The sequence below is a fragment of the Rhea pennata genome, chromosome 1, assembly GCF_028389875.1.
Source record: "Rhea pennata isolate bPtePen1 chromosome 1, bPtePen1.pri, whole genome shotgun sequence".
Classification (NCBI taxonomy): domain Eukaryota; kingdom Metazoa; phylum Chordata; class Aves; order Rheiformes; family Rheidae; genus Rhea; species Rhea pennata.
Window position 1 is genome coordinate 184,476,109 of NC_084663.1, and position 19,077 is coordinate 184,495,185.

The window sequence follows — 19,077 nt, forward strand, 5'->3', positions numbered from 1 at the left end:
ACAGTCATGCTGGGCTGCGCAGTCTGAGATAGTCCTCGCTGATAACATGGGCAAGAACATGAACAAAGTATTAAATTGCGTAAGGCAGACCGAGCAGAAAGCAACATTTTAAGTGTAGCAACACCAGCATCACACTATTGATCCTGCAGAGGTTAGTAGTAACAGCCACTGCTAGAACATGACAGTGTTCACACCGAGCGGTAACGCGACTCCAGCAGCGCCCGTGTGCTCTAACAAAACCTCAGTCTTCAAGAACATCGTGGTGCTTTTTGTAGCACCTTGGCAGCAGCTCTTAAGGGACAAGTCAGCAGACAGCATTCCAGTACCACGATTTAGTATTTTTATGCCAGGCAGTTTATGAAGCTGTATGATTTCCAGTGGTGTCCCTGGCTGCAGAGGAATGTACTTTACAGATGTTGCAAGATTACAGGGGCAGGAGCCTTCTTTTTCCTTCCTGTGCTGGATGGGGGTAAAATGGATGGGTTTTTAATGACCAGAGCCACAAAAATTTGCCAAGTGCAAGATTTCCCTTGTTTTCTGATGTGTGTCTTTTGTTTATTTTGGAGTTCTTGGGCTTTGAGTAGGTGAGTGCATGAGCATATTGCTCACTCTTCCTGATTAATTCAAATACCTGTCTTAAGTTTGCTAGAGAAAAGGAAAAGCATCTAACCCTCCCAGTCATGAGGAAAACTGTGCTGTAAACAAGATCGCAGAAATGGGAGCTTTTTCTTCCTTAAGTTAATTAATAATGGATATCTGTATTTTCACAATCCAAAATAAAACTTTTTCAAAAAAAGTTGCATTCATATGCTAAAGCAGCTGATGTGGTGAAATGCAAATTGAGCTGTAGTATGGCTTGATTTTTCTTTTTTTTTTTTTTTCTCAAACCTCCAGGCAGACTGCAAGGAGTCACACTGAGATGAAGAGTTACATCAGCCCAGCTGGGTTTTTTTTTGCTCCTGGCTCCCTAATTGCCCTGAGCCCCTGCAGCCCAGGAGGCAGATCTGTGCCCACTGACTCCATCTTCCCTATTGGCTCTGCCAATACTCATCTCCACATTCAAGGCCTGGCCTAGCTCCTCATGCTGGAGCATGCAAAAGAGCATCAACACCACCAGCAAAAAATCTGGATAAGGTCACTTCCCCCAGGCAGCACATAAGTGGTCTCCAGTTTCACAGGGCTTTCCAGGCAGCTGGCAATGGAAAGGCTTTACATAGATGCACAGACTGAGAAACATGGAAAACATCCCATGATTATCCTGAGATCTCCATCCCAAACAACCATTTGAAACAAGTATGGACCCAATATTAAATTTCCCTTCCCTTATAAGGTTCCATTTCATTAATTAATAACAATTAGTTAGTAGCATTATAAAATAGGGATTCTAGGAAAGAAAGAGCAAAAATGGGGCAGATGGTTCCCACCGTTTTCCTATTGCGTCTGTGAGGACCAGGAGAATAGAACTACTCAATATCAGCTCGGACATTTCCCCCTCTGGTCCTGGGCAACCTCCCCAAGGACGGTGGAAGGTAGGTGGCATCTTCATTGTCCTGTGCAATATCAACACCAAGAGCTCAGGACTCCACCAAAGCACTGTAATAGTCCGGAGCTGAAGCAAATACACTGTTCAGCTATGGCTTTTCCAACACTATTGGCACCCAACAGGACTTCCTGAACTTTCCAGAGCACCCCCAGCTCTAACTTTATCTTACCGCAGATTGGAGGCTGTTTGGTTTTCTCCACACGGCCTGGCAACACAGCTACTGCCATGCCTTGAAAAGTCTGAGTGCGTCTGTGACACTTCAGAAGCAACAAGGAGTCTTCTGAGTAAACAGGCTGTCCTGGCTCAGATCCTCTACACAAACCCATTAAACAAACAGGTAGCTGATGTTCATTAAGAACATCATTGAAGTTCTTAACTGGATATAAAGTTGAAGTCTGTGGAGATGGCGAGAAGAGATACGGACATTTCCTGAGCCACCTACAAGTACCTGCATTTCAGTCCTATTCTCACCTCACCCCAGTAGACACGAAGCAGTTTTATCATCAGAGTTCGGCTGAGGCCCTTGTGAACAGCAAAATTTTCGGTGATGGAGTCATTTAGCCATGGCTGTAGAGCACTGCTAAATACTTTTGTTCAGTCTTCAGTATGCTCTAATTATAGCAAGCTCCTCGTCTTGTTCTTCAGCTGCATTCTGTGGAAAGTCCTAGACAGAGAAATTTCTATTGTAGCCAAAAGAACTAGGCCCACAATCCCACTTGAAGGAAATTGCAAATATATTCCAAAATTCAAAGCAGCTGTCTCTAGCTCCTGGCATACAACTACAGTGAGGGCAATAATCTCTATGTTGCCTCTGATCAAGGTGGCACATGCAACAGGAGCATTGCAACCCAAGTGTACGCACAAGTACAGCAACCTTGACCCATCCTCAAGCTCTCCCCCCAGTTGACTCCTACAGCCCACGGTGCCACGCTTCTGCCACTGGGAGGGCTTGCAATGGTGAGAAAAGCTCTGAATCGGGCATGTTCACCAGGCAAAGAGCAAACAGACTGCAGAGAACACAGTAGGGAAGCATACAGGAGTTGACCACTGACAAAAGGTCTCTCCAGGTTTAAAACTAAACACATTTTGAGACTTTCAGAGTCAGCTGTGTTGTCTTGATCCCCCTTTACTTATCTCCCATGTAAGTATTAAAGCTGTTTCCCTGCCAAAGGCCATTGGTCCCTGAAAGTAGGAAAGCTTACAGCAAACTGCAAGCTGCATTCACTCCTAGCTTTCATCTTCACTTAGGCTCATCTTCTGGTTTGAGATTTTTGTCACTTAAAAAAAAACAAAACAAAACAAAAAAAACACGAGAACCTTTCTCCCCCCAAGCCTCTCTTGTGGTTTTGTGAGTCTTTACAATCAGATGTTAGAAATGCTTTGGGTAAGAACATTAGAGAATATTTTTAACAACTTTTAGGAACATTTTTAAACACACTTGTAGTATGCTTTGAGATCAGCCTGACAACACTTAGAGGGCACCTTTGCCTCCAGGGCACCAGCTCACATGGAGAGTCAGGGAAATACTTCTGAAGAGCTGTTTCTCACCAGTGCTCAGCAGTCTCTCCAGAAGGTCTGTGGGCCTGTACCTCTGAAAACAGCAATGCACTAGTCCCTGGCAAAAGAGAACATGCATTTACAGCACAGGAGACTGAAGTCCATCAAAAAAAAAAAAGAAAAAGAAAAAAAAAAGAAAAAAAAAAGGAAAATAAAAGAAAAAAAAAAGAAAAAAAGAAAAAAGAAAAAAAAAGAAAAAAGCAAATAAATATTTGAGATTTATTATTTGTTTTGGTATGGAAGTTCCCACCGATTCACTCTTTCGTGCTGATGTAAAAGGTGCAAACAATTTATCGCTGTAGCAACTTTGAGCTTTTCCATACTGCCTCCCAAGGCAGAAAGATGCAACTCAGGAACCAATAGAGCAGATTTTGTGGCTCCTGAATGGCATTGAACTTCTAACTTATTTTCTCCTGCCTAGCAAGTAGGAAGAAAAAAATTTAAAAGCTTCCCAGAAGGAATGGGTTGCTGCAGCCAGCGTAAGCCCGTGGTGCGGAGGGCACAGTATTCCTGCAGCGACCGGTTTCACAGAGATCATGAGTTTAAGAACACGTCTAATTGAATTGCAGATGTCTTTTCTGATGGCTATCTAGTAGCAAAGCTTTGATTAAAGCAGCAGCAGAGATGCAGAACAGGCTTGTTCCCAGTAATAAAACTAATGGAAGGAAGAATGACCATTTACAGCAGCTCCTCAGGGATCATAAGGCGGGCAGACACTTTAAATGTGATTTTTTGGAAATTGAAAGGTCAGCACAAAAACCCAGTTTCCAGCTCCTGTAGACATAGAATATATGCTGTACATGAGAAAAGCTGACAGTAATTTAAATAACTCACAAATAAACTCATCTCCCTCCATCCCAAACTCCCTTAAGAACATCAGAGATGCTTTCCTTATTAATAGTCACATATGTTTCTTCCTCTTTGTTTTTAAAAGGGTGACAAATTTTATCCTCTGCATTTCATCATTCCCAAGATTCAGACTGATTTGCCCTGAATTTGCACAGGCCACATCTTAACTTTGCCATGTTTTTCTGATGCCTTTAGAGCACTGAGGATTAGAGTGGGATCTTTAACAAAGCTCTCAGTCCATTCAAACTAGAAAGCTGCAAATAGGACTGGTAAGATTTTTTTTTCCCTCCCCTCTGGCCTGTAGCAACTTTCTCATGACATCTTGAAATACATCCATTATGTGTTACCACATACTCACTGTTGAAAATCCACATGGATCCAAACTTCAAGATGACCTAAAAACTTGGCTTAGCTCAGGATCAAAATTTTAGAGGTTTTTCTTTTCTCCACTGGCCATTCCACTCTATCCAAATTCCCGTTCTGTTTCATTTTGGGGACTTCTTTGCAATGTCCTTTCTGAACTTCCCCTCTTGCCTCTGGAGCACTGGCAAAGCCCAGCACGACTCTCTCATGGACGTCTCCATGCACTACAACCTAGGACTTCCTTTTGGTGGAAGCCATCAGTGCTTCGCTCATTTTTCCTCCTGAACTTTTTCCCTTTTCCCTTTTCCAATGTATTTACAATAAATTGTAAATTTGTATTTCCAACCTTTGCCCTTTTCCAATGTATTTACAATAAAAGGAAGTCAGTTTATTCACGGTTTGGCTTTGAACTTTGTTGTTGAGCTTGGCCTTGCTCCTTTTGGAAATTGGGACCTGATTCAGGAGGGCAGTTGCCAGTGCCTGCTGGAAACTCCCCACCATGGGATTTTCAAACACACTGTCTTTTGGACTCAGCACATGTTAAGTGCAGGAGGACAACTCCCACTTACTCTCCATATGAAAAGGAGCAGGCCAGCAGCAAATGTTTCTCAGAGTATCCTCAAACAAGTACTTAAAATTATTCAGTTTGTTCCAGATTTCCCAGGAGCTCCCTCCAGCAGCCATCCTCTGTTCAGCTTCACTCGTGAAATTATGCCAATAACTGACCACCAATGACTGGAATCAGGCTAATTTCCAGTTTAGATAGAGCCTTGGATTTGTAGCTCATTTCAAGTTCATCCCAGCAGAAACCTCTCCAGAAAGGTAAGATACATAATCCCTATGGGAGAGGAGAAAAGCATGAAATAATTCAACATCCTTAAAATGTAAACCATTCCTAAAGTATTTGAGATGCTTAACCAGCGGTATTTTGAATGGTATATGTTAAGCTAAACAAGTATGCCTTCACACTCAGCTAGCTTGAATGCTATTATTTGACCACACAAAGAATGAACAATAATTAAAATTCTTTATATTAATCTTAATACATTCACTGTAACTACAGAAATTAAGGGTGGTAATTCCCAAATTGCTTTGCTGGCTTTTTTTTTTTTTTTTTTTTTTTTTTTTTTTTTTTTTTTTTCCTAGTTGAAAGATGGGAAGCTGCCTGACAGGTGTTGATTTATTCCGTAAGAATTAGGGAGAGGTATTCATCTCTAAGGCATTGCGTTTACTCCACTGCTGCAGGGAGGTTTTGCCTGAATACTCTCTGGTCTCTGGACAATCTTCTTACATGTGATGGGAACACATTTCTCTTTCCCAAGTATTTACAGAGCCCTCAGAATTTGGACAATCTGGATTTGCCTTATAATTCTTCATCAGAAACTACTGGTTTTGGGGAGGGGGAAGAGAGAGAGAGAGAGAGAGAGAGAGAGAAAAGTAACTTTGCGGTAATTTGATAATTTGCCTAGGTCAGTTCATCAAATTGCTGTTTAGAATAAAGCAAGTTTGCAGTTAAGTGTCAACCAGAAGATAAATGGCAAATAATTTGAAAAAAGCCTGAAGAGTTACTGAATTGGAGAGCAAGAAGTCTGCCATATAAAAAGGCAGATTAAATATAATTTTGTTCTCACTGTGGATGAAAACCTGAGCATTTGAGAAAAAAAATGAGGTGGGGGGAAGAGGAGGGATCACCCTTGGCTATCAAATACACTTGATTTAAAGTGCTCTGAAAAATGGTCTCTTCCAGAACAAAAGCAAAAATCAAAACAATTCATTCCAGAAGTATTACAACATGACAAATCAAGAAGGCAATTCTTTGTTTTGATCTCAAATGAGATTTTAGTCAATTTGAGTCAACTGCACAGACAGAAGCTTCAGTTTTGACAGATTAAAAAAAATCCTAGATTTGGAGCATGCTCAGGCTGTTCTTCCAAACAAAATAAAACCTAGCGGTCAAATTTTATGACAAAAATATCTGTACAAATGTTGGTAAGTAAAGTGTGTGAAAAAGCACATCTGCGTGGTAAAGCTGACTTTTTAATACACTAAGCATTATGACCTGGAAGTGCTAGAGAGACATGCAGAATATAAAGGCAACTGAAGACAATTAAACCATTTTAAAAAGTACCAAAATTAGCATTTCTTTTGTCAGATCCTGATAATTCAAGTGCTGTTCTGTTACAAAGGCTATCATCAATTTCTAATTTTAGCTCAATCCATCAAAAAGCATCTAGCGTTTCTCTTCTATTTCCTCATTAAGAATATCTTTAAATTATATACTAAAATAATTGAGAACACAAACTATAAATTAACTCCACAGTAAGTCCCACATTCCCACATACTCATCCATTTACTTTGATATACTAATCCCCATAAAGGCAATGCAACTACTTGTGCTCTAATACAGCTAAGCAGTGTCTAAACTGTTGCATAATCAGAACCCAAAAGCAAGGGTTCAGTTACAAATTGCGCACACACAAAAAATAATCTTTCTGCCTTTAAACTCTCAGCATCACAGTTTCTTCTGCTACACTTGATCATTTTCAACACTATGAAGTTCCACCAGCACCTTACCTCATTCTCATTATCTGGAGGGAACTATCAAAGAAAAGACCCAATAAAAACATTGTAGTTAGCCATCACATCAAGTGAAATCCATTCTTGCATTCAAATCTTAAGATGTGCAGTTTCCTCCAGGTAAAAGTGCTGTCCTGCTATTCTATTAAAAGATTGATCATTTTATCTCATGGATTCTGAGCACTTAAAATAGGACTCATATCCAGAGTAAAACAGAAAATTCCTTTGCTGCCCCAGTTGCAGGTTATCAATCATGCTGTATCAATATCCTTTCACAGATAATTTGCATGTTTAGACTTACTGAAGTTTTTAACCATCATCATTAAAAAGGAGATAAGTATTTTTTCCAATCTGAAGGGAAACAATTTGGGAAACAATTTTATCTTCATACTGATTTTTTAAAAAAAACTCAACAATTTCACAAGGCAGAATTAACACTACGTCCAAGTTTACACCATTTGAACTCACAAAACTGAAAGAGTCAGAGATAAGAGCTGTAGGTGTGAAAGAGAAATCCTTGAACATCTAGATTAGGCCTGGTCTAATTACTAAAAGCTTTAATAAGAACATGGAGGCAAGACCGACCTACTCAGGAAGCTGTAATGCCCTCAGCATTTGTCACACTGAATTAAGCGGTTCAGAGTTGGCGCCCAGCACGGGACTCTCCGTGTCCAAGTAGAGATGCGGTTTGTCACTAGGAAACAACTGTTGCACAAGGCTTATACCTTTACTGCCAACCATACAACAGAGGTCTGTGGTTCTGCTTATCTGTTATTAAAAGTTTAGAAAGCACCCAGCACTCCTGAAGTTTCAGCATTGCACAGGATTGGACTAAAACAAGCAGCTTTGCTCCAAGGCTCAGGCCTCTGACATTCCCCCCCTCCTTTGACTTTACATTTGCTGTATTTTTAAAATACTGTGGAAAGTAGTAGCTACATTTTTAGTACATTTTTTTTTTAAGTCTCTGCAACTTTTACAAAGTTCAGAGGTCAACAAGGAAGACCACGCACAGAAACCACACACAGAAACCTACGCTTTCTAACCTTACTAATAGGTAAAACTGAATTGCAACATGTTGAAATTATTATAGTTAACATTATTACACTATACAAACAATGATTTATCAACATTGTATGCTTTATTGAAAGTTGACAAGTGCAACAGTTAAATACATTGACGTGTTACAACTGTTTAGAGAACATGCACAAAAACATATGCATACTACTATACAGATCATATGCAAAAATCCATACTGGGAAATCCAATTTTTTTTATTCTTTGCTAGCAAGGTCTGATAATTTTTGGAGTGGTTTTTCCTGTCTTAAACCAAACTACAATGAACAAAGATTTACTTCAAGATAATCAGCAGCCAGGGAAATTCAGAAGTTACACAAACAGCATAAATCTGCCAAATTCTGAACAGTTGCGTAGATGCATTCTTATTTATGTAGCATTAAAAAAAAAAAAAAAAAGACTTTTCAAACTTCTTCAGATCAGCCAATGAAACAACTAAACTTCAATCTGTACAACCTAAATAGTTACAGTTTTCTATTTTACAAAGTAATTACACTAAATACACAAATATACAGTAGGCAAATAACCTTCATTGTAATTATCCTATGACCCAACTGTATGTCACCTACCTGCTTTCTATATATAATACAGCTTTATGCACCTGTCCACTGCTTCAGAAAACGGTGCAAATATATTTGCACTTAAGGTTTCAGGTGACAATTAAGTGTTAAACACTGAATTTACCTTTCTCCCTCTTCCTCTTAGATCCTATGCACCAGTCCTCACTTTGGAAGCCCAGTGCACTATGGGGCATTGAGCCATCACTTTTTACTCCAGTCTATTTCTTCACGTTTCCATGCTGGAAAAGCACTTGTATCAGTTACACCACTGGATGAGTGGAAGATTTAAAAACAAAAAAAAAAGTTCAGACATGCAGCTCCATTTCTCAGCCATTTGCAGAAGCTGCTCAAGTCCCCAGTGTACTTGTGCTAATTCGCTGGAAAAAGTTTATTTTATTAAATCAACCTAAGAACAAAGACTCCTTCAAGCCAAAGAGGGAAGGGAGGGTAAAGAGAGACAGATGAGTGCATAATACTGGGGATAACAAAAAAACAAACAAAAAAAACCTCTCATGGTGATGTATGCAGGGCACGGAGTCCTCAATCTAGGTTGCAGCATGCGTTGAAATGGATGAAGGGTGGATGTGGCAGATTCCCACTAGTCCTTCTTGCTCTGGGCACTCCAGAGAACTGTGACCATGACGGCGGTGACACCAGAGACTACGCGGAGGGCCCTGACCCCTGTGATGCTGGCTGGGCGGGCTGCTGCGCCGTCCCTTGTGACTGGGAAGAGGAAGGTGGGGAACCAGTCTGCAGCTGTGCCTGGAACTGGGCAAGCTGCTCTGGGCTGGCAAGAGTCTTTAGCAGTGTGTTCTCCTGCTCCAGCTGGGAGTTCTTCTCTATCAGCTCCTTGATCTGCTCTTTGAGGACCTCCACCTCCTCCCTCACCGCATACATCAGGTGGCTCTTGACCAGATCCTGGAACACAGAGGGAAACACAGGTATTAGCAGAGGAGACAGGCACCAGGGCAGGACCGCCCAGCAGAGAGCCGGCAGGAGCGCACCCCGCCGAGGGCCGCAGACCCCCGGGCCGCGGGAGCGGGGCCGCGCAGAGCCCCCCGCGCCCCTGCCCCGCAGGGCGGCACGGCCGCCTTTCCCCCCGGCGCACACGTGCGCCTCCCGCGCCCGCCGGGCCCCGCCCCCGCGCCGCCGGCCCCGCCCCCGGGGCCGCCGGGCCCCGCCCCCCGCGCACCGGCTGCAGCCAGTTCTCAGAGCAGGTTGCCGCATTTCCCTCCCTCCCGCCGGCCGGCCGCGGGTGACGTCAGAGAGCCGGGCCGACCGCCCCTGCCGCGCCTCCGCCAATGAGCGGCCGCGCTATTTATAGCCGGGAGTTAAAGGTTCGGAGTTTGCCTAGCAACAGCGGGCAGAGGCTCCCGTGAGAGCGGCTCCCGGCGCCGCTCCAGCAACAAAGAGCGGCCGGGCGGAAGTGGGCGCTGGGCGCCGCCGGCCCGGCCCGGCCCGCCGGCACCGGGGCCGCTCCGCCGGGCGCCACCGCTGCCCTGCCCGCTGCCCGCGCAGGCCGGCTCAGCACGCCCCTGCCGGAGCACAGCAGCCCGCTGGGGGATGCTCCCATTTTGCGCAGATCTCCCCCAGCGGGATGCTTCAGGGGAAGAAGCGGTGAATTAAAAAACAAAAAAGAAAAAACTAAAAAAATAATGCCCCCCTCCAATAAAGAAAAAAGCAGCGCTGATTTCCCATCCCGCCCCTCCTCCTGCCGCACGGAGGGGCCAGATGAACCGTTTGGGAGAGGCAGAAAGCGATGCCGTCACAGCCCGCTACGGCAGCGGCGGGGCGACGGGCGCATCCCCCGCGCCGCGCCGCGGGCCCGTGCTCACCGACACGCACACACACGGCCAAACCCGTGTGCGCTCCCCCACGCCCCCCCCCCCCTCCCCCGGGGCTGCATCCACCGCCCGCCGCATCCCGGTGTTGTTTACCGCTTTAACGGGATTTCGTGCCGCGATCGGTACCTACCATCGCCTGCTCGATTTTGTTGTCGATAGCTACCACACTTGCGCCAGAGGAGCTGGAAGGAGAGAAAGAAAGAAAAAACACACACAACATTAGCAGCGGCTGAATTATTTACGACACCAGCGACGCGGGTATTGGCAGCCCGCTGGCTGCGAAGTCAGCCGCGCTGCCGCCGCTCGCCTCGCCGAGATGCTCCAATGCAGCACAGCAACCTGTACAGCCGCCCCGCGCCCCCCGCCCGCTGCCAGACCACGGATCCGGACGTCCCCCCCGACAAGCCATACGAGATGGGGCTTAATGACAGCCTGCGGCAGGAGCGGCGCGGCGGCGGGGGGAGGCACGGCGGCCCCCGCGCAGCCCCCGCGCAGCCGGACAAAGGAGCCGGCCCGGCCGCCACCTGCCTCCCGCCGCCCCCCTCTCCCCGCGGCCATTTACCTGCTGTCGAGCCTCAGGGAGGAGCTGTCGGTGCCCAGCAAGGACGATAAGAAGGAAATTGAGAAATGTCTTAGTTGATAAACTCCTAGATCCATTGCCACTGGTCTACAACATTGGGCATTCATGCAACCGCGGCCAGAAACGCTCCCCGCAGAAACAAAGCTCTCGCTCTAGATTTTATATATTACGTGCGTGTGCGCGTATATATACATATATTTTTTTTATATATATATATAATGTGTGCGCATGTATATGGGGGGCGCTCGGCGGCGGCGGCGCTAGGCTGCGCGGGGCGGGCGGCGGGCGGCGGCGGGGCGCTGCGGCGGCAGCATCGGGGCGGCGGCGGCGCCGGGCTGCGCGGGGAGGCTCCGGGTCAGCGCTCCGCCGCGCCGCACAAAACCCGGCCATCCCGGCCCCCCGCATAATTTATGCGCCGCCGCCGCCGCCCATTGGCTGCGCCGCCGCCCGGGGCCACGCCCCCGCCGCATCTATTAGGAGCCCCCCCCCCCCCCCCCCCGCGCGCGGCACGCACATACACACGGAGCGGCCGCGGCGCCCACGCGGGGCGGCCCGGCCCGGCAGGCGTGGGGGGAGGAGGGACACGGCCCGGCCCGGCCACAACAGCCTCCCCCCTCCCTTCACGCGGCCGTGAGGGACGGAGCGCTCCGAGACGGCCGTTAGCACCCGCAAAATAAAATGAAATATAAATAAATAAATAAAGGAACGATAAAATGTAAGGAAAAACAACAGGAAAAAGCAGCAGGCCCCAAGGCAGCAAGGCGGGACGGCGGTGGCCTCGCCGACACCGCCACCTGTCGGCGCAGCGGCCCCAAGCAGCGGCCCGCGGCAGCCGCGCCAGGGGCACCTGTGGCTGCTGCCGGAGGAGGCTGCAAACCGCACCACGGCCGTGGGGGGGGGGGGGGGAAGAGATTAAAAAAAATAATAATAAAAAACATCCCCACGTACTGGATAACACGCTGTGCTTAATCCACAGAACAAAGTAAAACTGAGGTCTGCATACACGCAACGAAGCAAAAAACCCCCCAAATTTGGAAGTCACACAAGCTTGCTGGAGCTGGGAGGATCTGGCCTAATCCCTTACACAGGCAGAAAGCCGACTGCCACCTGTGAAGAGGCTCAGCTATCAGATCACCCAGAAAATGCCTGCACAGCACAAACCTGCAAACTTCGAGCCAGCTCTGACACCCTCACGCAGCAACAGCGGCAATGCCTGCTCCCTCGTGCGCAGGTGACCCCAATGGCATCCGTGGTTTTTTAAAGCCATGAAACACGTTAATTATCACAGAAAAACAAAAATCAGCACTGTATTCCTCAACAAATGTTACGGCTCTGCTTTCTGTGTTAAGGGACACAGGCACCGCTGTCAGGGACTCAAAGCGAGCAGGTTAGCGAGAGGCCCAAGGCCGAATCTGAGCACCGCACAATTCTCCCATGGAAAACCACCTCTGAAAACCCCATTTCCCAGACCTGCGCCTCCACCTGCCTTTCCGTGACTTAGAGGCACAGAATAAAGCGCAAGCCCCACACCTCCTTGATCCTCTACAGCCGACCCCAGAGCTGCAAGTCACATATGTGCCACAAGCGTTGCTCTCGCAGAAGCAGGAAGGCGAGGAGGCAAGAAATAATCACCTTAAAGCTAAGTTTAGCATTTGCGTATCTGCATCATCCTTCTTAGCTCGGTTTTTCTTTCCTGCCGTCCTGCTCTACTCTACCTCCATTCAATAACGCCAGCTCAGTAGTACAAACAAGTTAATCCTATTCACAGGAGAGGTCACATTTAAGGATAGCAAGTCTCACACACATGTTTTCCCAGTACCATGCAGGATGTGCGCGCCAGAAGGGCACAGCTCTCTTCTCGCTCTCTGGGCTACCTGGGTGAGCTTCACTCAGAATAGACTGAAAATTAAAGGAGTTCTCAAACTCGTTAATTTAGCAGCAAGTAAATCGGTGATCACGTAGACCCTTATACCCAGCTACAAAGAACATGTCACCTGTATCTGGAATCTGTATCAACTTCTGCCCTAGACTTGACCTAAATTAAATTGTTTAGGAAGGGCCCTGAACATCACTTATCTCCCCAATCCCACAGCAGTTGCTCAGGACAATTTTGTTAACTCCACCACAGCTCGACACGAACTCAGGGGAAATCTTGATGTGCTGAAGCTCTGAATCAGAAAGAAGATTAGGCTGCAAACAGGGAGAAGACCCATCTCTCCTCTAATTAGATCCTTATAAAATAACTCTCTTGAAGATGGTGAAGTTATAAAACTCGCATGCATATACAGACACACACCTGAAATGCCCGCTTTGCTTTTGTGGGATAGCGGGCAGACATCTGTATCAGAATACACCCCAAAAGAAAGCCGCAGGTGCATTGTAGGATGGTTACTGTTTGCTGCCGTACTGATCAAAGATCACGAAACTATTAAATGCCAACATTCCACTTCTGACAGAAAGATGCTATGATTCACAGACTGAATTAACAATGTAATCTATATTAATAGTGAATAAGAGGTACAGATTCAATCCTAAATCCAATTCCCACTAAACTCATTAACCATCTTCCCTTAACTTCCGTGTGCTTTTAGCAAATTCCTTCCTTTATTTTTAGGTGCCTACAAGCCTGAGTTGTGATTCAACACAAAGCTGTCAGCTCCGTAACTAAGACTGCACATTAATACAAGTTTTCTGCTTTGCCCACCCTAGGGAAAAAAGAAACCTAAAGTGTCCCTTTATGTCTGAAAATCAAGCAGCCTCAGACCATTGAGCTTTTAGATCATCTAGCAAATAAAAACACACTAAAGTCTTAGGGGGAGGCACTTCTTTTCCAGTGCACTTGCTACCAGTAGTCTCCACAGAGGTTCTCACTTCAACATGCCTTCATCTGCCTGACAAGGACAGAGAGGGAACATTACGTTTAAAGGTTGGGGTTTTGCTGTCATTTTGGAGGGGTTTTTTATACTATTTATGGAATGAGTTTACAGAATAGCTAATGACAACGCTCCTTCAAACTCCCTTTTCCCTTTCTTACTAATAGAGGTGCCTCCCCTCTTGCCTCCTCCACACCATAACAGTCAACATGGACCTCAAAGCTACTTGGTCTAAAAAAGTGACTCCAACTCTGAAGGGAGTCCAGGTATGACCACAATGTTACTCAAAGCAAAACCCACAAACAGGCTCTTTAACAGACCTCTTCAGCACCGTGTTAGCAGACACTACGCAGCACTGGACATGATCTCTCCCTGCAGTTTTACATCTCTCGTAGCAGGAACGCAAAGAGTTGCCCCTGCTCTTTCAGCAGAACTCCTCATTTGTGTAAAGTTGCTTTGGGTCTGCACCACAGTGGCCCAATTTGTACCTGTGCCAGCCCTGACTTGCAGTGAGTGACACTTCCCCAGAGTCCACTCTCCCACGGGATCACACTCTTAGGAAACACATGTGTTTATAGGGCACCACAGGTGTTTACAAAAAACGTAGAAAGCGATACAAGACAACTAATGATGGGTTACTGAGAAATGAGCACAGCAAAATGCAACACAGTGCTAAACAAGCAGCTCACACACATGCTTTGATCTTCAGAGAGAAATTCCCTTATGTTGAAACATATACCGTAACTAAAGACTTTTAGCAAGCTTTACCTTTTGAAGAGTTTTCAGTTCTTAAAAGCTGTTTCTCCTATAATTTTCTCTTGTCTCAGTTTAGTGATGCTAAGCACTTTAAAAAGTGCTTTTCATCTTAAGTGCGTAACGAGGTAAGAAGCAGTACAGAATCATTTTGTCTATATGCAAGTCTGATTTGGCATATTTCTATGTGTTTTTTTTTAACAAATCTTTCACTTCTTAATTAATCTTTCAAAAACCTTGTCAATCAATGTATGTTGCCTTTAGATGCCAGTGTTAAAAACTCTAGACAAGCAATTCCTGAACCGGAAATACATCTTATCTTTTGACTATGTTACGAAGAGATCACACTAGAAACTGCAACACCAAACAGTGATTTCTGTCACAGCACACTTTAATCTTACACTATGCAGACAGGTTTAGATACAATGAATTTCAGCTACATTTTTTTCAACTATAAAATGCAAGACTGAAGAGGTTAAACTACAAGAAAAAAAATTGTCAATTGCCCAAGAATTGACAGAAGTGACTGGATTCTACAAAACATTTCATTTTACACCTTACTTGGAATCTAAAAAATGGTCAATAAAATGACAAAACATTATGCTGCCCTAAAATTCATAAATTCAAAATTATCTGCATACTGAGAGCAACCTCCACAGTATCAAACTTAGAAAAACACTCAAAACCACTAATAATCTAAAGGGGAAAGGCTGACTGAAGCTAAAATTAAGGGATAAAACATTATTTATTTAATTAGGTAGTGATTCTTTCCTCATGTCAGTAAAGAGACAAGATAGACCAAAAAAGCTGCCTAATGAGTTTTTCCCTTCCTAGAGAAAACCAAAATTCTTTCATAGACTTAGGACCAAGGCAAATCACATTCAGATAGTCTGATAAAGACCCCAGAATCCCCATCAACTTCCTTTTCAAGTCCAAAATGAGTAGTTATCATCTGGATTTAAGACCATCAAGCCAATGAGAATTCATTGTTCAGTTCCAAAGGTTAATATGCATTTTATTTCCTGTGTGAATTCTATAGATTCCAGTGTATGTACCTCTGCTTAACTGAAAAACTTTTCGGTACCTGATATTTCCCTATCAGTTTTCTTAATTGTGTGCTTTTCCTCCCTAGTAATAGTTATTTGCATCCATAATTTGGCTTGGTAGGAATTGGTTTTCAATTTTATGAAAAAGCAGAAAAAAGCAAAGCTATGCAAGACATACTTCTAGTGAAATGGAGTGCTATATTTGTACATTATTTTTGCCAGATGCACAAACAGAACTAAATATTCAGAGGAAAGAACACATACACCCTACTAGCGCTCTAGAAATAACTTGACAGTATCTCTAATTGCAACACTTACAGTAGCATCATACTGTGCATTCAGCACAGGGGACAGAAGGACGCATTTAAAAGCAAGAAGATAACCATATAAGATCAAAAGGAAAACAAGGAGTTCTCACTGGCTCCTCTGGGGATATCCTCTTTCTCCTTTAAAAAGGACAGTAATTGCTAAGTCAACCACAGTTACTTTAATAAGAGAATTATAACGATTCTACCAATTTTAATGAAGAAAATAAAACTTAAGGTCAGTATCAAGTACCTGGATACAGGCTAACAGACAGGATCCACTCCTTACCTGGCTGGGAGCACTCTGCAAGGAAGCATGAGCCATCTTAAAACAATCTTGATGTTTGAAGAGGGACCTCTGGCATCTTTTCCTGGGATCATCCACAGGTGACTGTCTAGCAATACAGTTGGGATTAGAGAACCTGGTCTGTGCCTATCAATTGGGTTAAGTTTCAAAGTCTCCTCTCGGAGCCAAGTGAGGTTTATGATCACCCAGCATCTGGATGCAATTCCAGGGACTATACTACCTTAAAGATTTATACATTTTAAATAACACCTAGTCTGGGCATCACAGGCTTCCCTAACTTCATATCCAAGCTTAAAATGAAAAAATGTAAAATATTTAGCTTTACTAAAAAGAAAAAGCCTTCCTTGGTACCCTTTAAGCCACCCTTCACCAAGGACTGCAAGTGAGAAAGGATCCAATAACTATGTCAGCACCCTGCATATTTTAAATGAGGTATCTGAATCCGATGGGAATCGGTTTTCTTTCTTTCAGGAAGCTGCAGACTTTACTTTCTATGTATTGTTGCTATCCTGCCAAGGCAGCGGGAGAATAAAGTGTGGAGAAGAGTGCTATAAAGTAGCAGATGTAGAAGACTGGCAAAATGTTACTTTAAGTTTCATAACACCAAGCGTGGAGCTAAAATTCAGTTCTCCCTTCTGTGAAGCTTTGTTTAAACCATTTTAGATTTCACTCGTAATATGAACATTCAGCTCCACTGTTTTATCTGTAGCTTTAATGTGCATTACTTTTCTTAAAGCCAAGGAGAACATCTCTGAGTAAAAACCACTTGCACTAAAAATTCAATCCCACTTCTTATTCTCACTCCAAAACAGCACATTTTCTGACTATGTACTCCAAAATTAAACAGAGAAGAGAGGAAAGAAAGTCACTGGAGCATTTCTAGTTACACCTATCATAACAAAAGAAATAAAGCAAGTATAGGAAGTGGTTTGGCACAGTGACACGACATGCATTTGGAAAGCATAAATTCTATATATTAAACAGCATCTCTAATCCACAGAGGGCCAACAGGCTGCCCAAGCACACAGGCCAGGAGGGACTCTGGGACAATGGCGTGCACACACACACGAGCTTGCATAGCACACACTGGGATTTCATCCTCAAATTCAAACAAACAAACAAACAAACGGCAAAAGATTTAACCTGTAACTGAGAAGGGTCTTTATTATTATTATTTGAACTCTTACTATCTCCTGATGATTTCCTGAAAACTCACATGGTTCTAACCAAGTCGCAGGCAGTGGGAGCGCTACACCCCGCTGCCTGGTGCTAACTGCAGAAGGGGTGGGGGAGAAGTGGTGGACCTTAAGTCCTTCTATTTACCCAGTCCCCAGCCCCCCATAAAGTCCAGGCCTGTCATGCATTTTTTACTGCTAATTCCTTCTTTCCTCTTTTTCCTACCTCCTCCTCCTTTAATTGTTCCCCATGAAACTACGTTGGAAACCTTAAATCAGCTAATAATTTAGTCCTATGATGGCCTTCAGGAAGCTCTGAATGAGGTTCCCTACTCCAGCTTCTCCAGAAACGATTCAAAGCATTCAATGACGGCCAAAGCAAAAAATGAATAAATAAATGGGGAGGAAAAAACCCGTAAGACCACAGTACCACAACAGAGCACAGAGGATGTGGAATCCAATCTTCCAGAAAAAGCAATGAAGGTAAATCATTATCTGCTCGTGAGACAGCAGATCACTTCTTACCTCTGCATTGCGCAAGATCATTTTAAAGGCCATTCCACTAAATAATATTAAACCTACATTAGCACCACTTGCTTAAACATGTACCAAAATAAAGTACACCTAACTTAGAGGTTTGTATTTTATGACAAATTAACCTTGGCTGCATGGTGGTACCAATACCTACTAAAACTTTTCCTGCAACTTGCACATATATAAAGACGTCTCTTTTGCACAGACACTTTGAGGACAGTAAGGTGTGAGCTCAAGTGCCACTTTCCTTCCTCAACAGAGATGATACTACAACAGACCTCTCTCCTTTATCCAGAGATCTATTGCACTGCAACAATTTTAGGATCTTTGCAACCACTGGCAAACAGCCATTAGGCACTACGTAAGAACAACTAGCTTGATCTCCTTATGGAGATGCTTTGTCAGAAATAAAGGGTATATTCAGAGCTGAAAGTGATCCTTTACAGAGAAGTGCTATTTTAGACTCTTCTCTACAATTTCCTCCTATCCTGCTTGCAAATACTTCATTAGGAAAAACTATTACAGAACATTCATTTAAAACAGGTCTTCATTTCTTTAAAGCCTTATGCTCAAGCACATACGTTCCAGACACAAGACGCACCTCAACAGCGCTGAGCCACGCCAGAGCAGGCAAGTCATTCCCAGTTGTTCCCAAGAAAAAAATTCCTTTAACTTGTGTTTCAGAATACCCTCCTGAACTGTGTGGCAAGAGATTACTAGCTCAGTGCGAAACATGTGGTAATGCACCACTGTGGCTCCTCCAGCGCAAGGAGATACCAGTTCATGCTGAGCCTACAGAAGTGTGTTCACTTCCTTCCCCTTCCTGGGCCACCAAAGCCCTATCACTGCCTTTAAAAGAGATTTAGTGAAAATGTTTCAAATTAACTGTCCATCTCCTGACTCTAATGAATGCTGAAATTTATAACAGTATGTTTTTCTTTTTTAACTGCCAAATGCTCGTCACATTAATCGTGCTTGAACACATGCTTTATCATTTTGAAAATTTGTTAAAAAAAAAGGGGGGGGGGGACCAGGTAGCTCCACCCAGCCAGAAAGTTTGGGGGGAATTTCCAGAAGCCTGGTTTACCAGATTTATTGCACAGCACAGTACAGCCCAAGGTCTTGCTGCTTTTATCA

General features: G+C 44.3%; 1 protein-coding gene across 3 annotated transcripts in view; it reads right to left on the reverse strand.

The window, feature by feature from the left end:
* Positions 1-8,008: 8,008 nt before the first annotated feature.
* The window catches only part of TSC22D1 (TSC22 domain family member 1), a 97,190-nt gene continuing 86,121 nt past the window's right edge, over positions 8,009-19,077 (reverse strand). For 2 of the 3 annotated variants that reach the window (XM_062566989.1, XM_062566987.1), the window contains 2 exons: positions 10,498-10,549; positions 8,009-9,441 (listed from right to left, as the gene is read on the reverse strand). In XM_062566989.1, the coding sequence (XP_062422973.1) occupies positions 9,184-9,441; positions 10,498-10,549 (310 nt within the window). In that variant the 3' untranslated portion in view covers positions 8,009-9,183. Of the gene's footprint in view, positions 9,442-10,497; positions 10,550-10,929; positions 11,244-19,077 lie in introns of those variants that run through there. The other variant, XM_062566990.1, reaches the window with a different exon arrangement.